This window comes from Manacus vitellinus, unplaced genomic scaffold, assembly GCF_001715985.3.
Source record: "Manacus vitellinus isolate BGI_N305 unplaced genomic scaffold, ASM171598v3 scaffold_46_pilon, whole genome shotgun sequence".
NCBI classification, from domain to species: Eukaryota; Metazoa; Chordata; class Aves; order Passeriformes; family Pipridae; genus Manacus; species Manacus vitellinus.
In genome coordinates, this window is record NW_021940578.1 from 5,609,851 (window position 1) to 5,611,520 (window position 1,670).

The window sequence follows — 1,670 nt, forward strand, 5'->3', positions numbered from 1 at the left end:
ATATATATATATTCTAGCATATTAGATATATATTCTAGCACATTATCTATATATTCTACATAAGGAAGTGGGCAGGGCAGTGACATTGCAAGGCTTGGGCAGACTCTTGGAGTGAGTTTGGTGTTGGTTTAGTTACCAATCCTGGTGAGCTCCTGGCCCTCAGCACACTCTGGCAGCTTCCTGCAGTACAGGCAGGTGTTATCCCCACAGCTGTGGCCCTGGGGGCATTTGCAGTCGTGGTCCTCGATGCCCTGGCACAGGTTGTTGCCTCCTGCCAGAAAGAAAGAGTTTAGATTTGCCTCTCCACAGAGCCCACAAATTCCCATCGCTGGGAATAATCCCTTCCTGGAAGAGCTGGATGCCGGAAGATGTCAGTCCCAACACGCTGGGGGAGGTTTGGAGTGCCCAAAAGCAGCACCACTCACATTTTCATGCCTGTTGGCAAAGCTGGGTCTAAACCCAAGCCATTAAACCAGCACCTTTCCCACCCTCCATCCCTCTGTTTCCAGAGGAGTTTTGTCACGAACTTTGCTTGCCCTGAGAAAATATCCCCTCTAGTTCTGAGGGTTCCTGAGAGCAAAGGATTCCTCATGTCTCCTGAGCCCATCAGTGAACAGCACCAAGCCCTTGAGGCAGCAGGGAAAAGATTAAGAAGAAAAGGTTAAGAAGGAAAGGTTAGGAAGGAAAGATCTGCTCAATCCTGAAGCTGAGTAACTGTTAAAGGGAAAAAAAACCTGCATGGAAATGCTGGCTGGGTCAGTGGTGTGATTAAAAACCCACAGAGAGCGGCAAAGATCATCTCCTGAGATTGGTGGTGGAATGTACAGGATCACCAGGGGAATGCCCACACCCTCCTGTGCCAGCTGCCCTCCTCTCCCTGACCTTCAGAGCTCCAGGAGGTGTGGAGGGAGTGCCAACAGCCTGGGGAGGCTTCTGGCTGAAAATCCCCCCCTGCTCAGCTCTGGCTGCACTAAAGACAGAATGGTTGGTCCTGGGACCATGGAAGGGACCACGAGAATCCTCTGCTCTGTCCTGCAGCCTCCCAGACACAGGCTGTGCCCTGGGCAGTCCTGCAGCTGCCCCCTCCCACCTCTGCTACCTCAATTTGACTTAAAATGACAGGGGAGTTACAATCATGGACCACACGATGGGTTGGGTCAGGTGGGATTGTAAAAATCATCTTGTTCCACCCCCTGCCACAGGCAGGGACACCTTCCACTGTGCCAGGTTGCTCCAACCTGGCCTTGGACACTCCCAGGGATGGGGCAGCCACAGCTTCTCTGGGCAAACCTGTGCCAGGGCCTGCCTACCCTCCCAGGGAAGGGTTTCTTCTTAATATCCAATCTAAATCCAGCCCCACCTCACCACCACCCTGAGATCAGGCAGGAACACAGGCTAGAACTGGTGATCACCTTGTGTGCATTCTGGGATGGGCACAGGTGAGTGCCCACTGCCCTGGGCAGCCTGGTCAGTGCCAACCACCCTCTGGGGGAAGAACCTTTTCCTGAGATCCAACCTAAACCTCCCCTGGCCCAGCTCCAGCTGTTCCCTGAGTCCTGTCTCTGGTCAGCAGAGCTGCCCCTCCACTTCCCCTTGGAGGATCCAAGGCACCTCCTGAATTTAGGGCTCAGAGGAAACTCTTCCCACCTCTCTCTGCACCTCCAGCTCCT

General features: G+C 53.6%; 1 protein-coding gene across 1 annotated transcript in view; it reads right to left on the bottom strand.

Moving 5' to 3' along the window:
• TNFRSF18 (TNF receptor superfamily member 18) overlaps positions 1-495 on the bottom strand; it is a 5,955-nt gene extending 5,460 nt beyond the window's left edge. Inside the window, exons 1-2 of the mRNA XM_029962405.1 lie at positions 489-495; positions 137-271 (exon numbers count right to left, since the gene is read on the bottom strand). Coding sequence (XP_029818265.1) covers positions 137-271; positions 489-495 — 142 coding nt within the window. The remainder of the gene's footprint in view (positions 1-136; positions 272-488) is intronic.
• Positions 496-1,670: the final 1,175 nt, after the last annotated feature.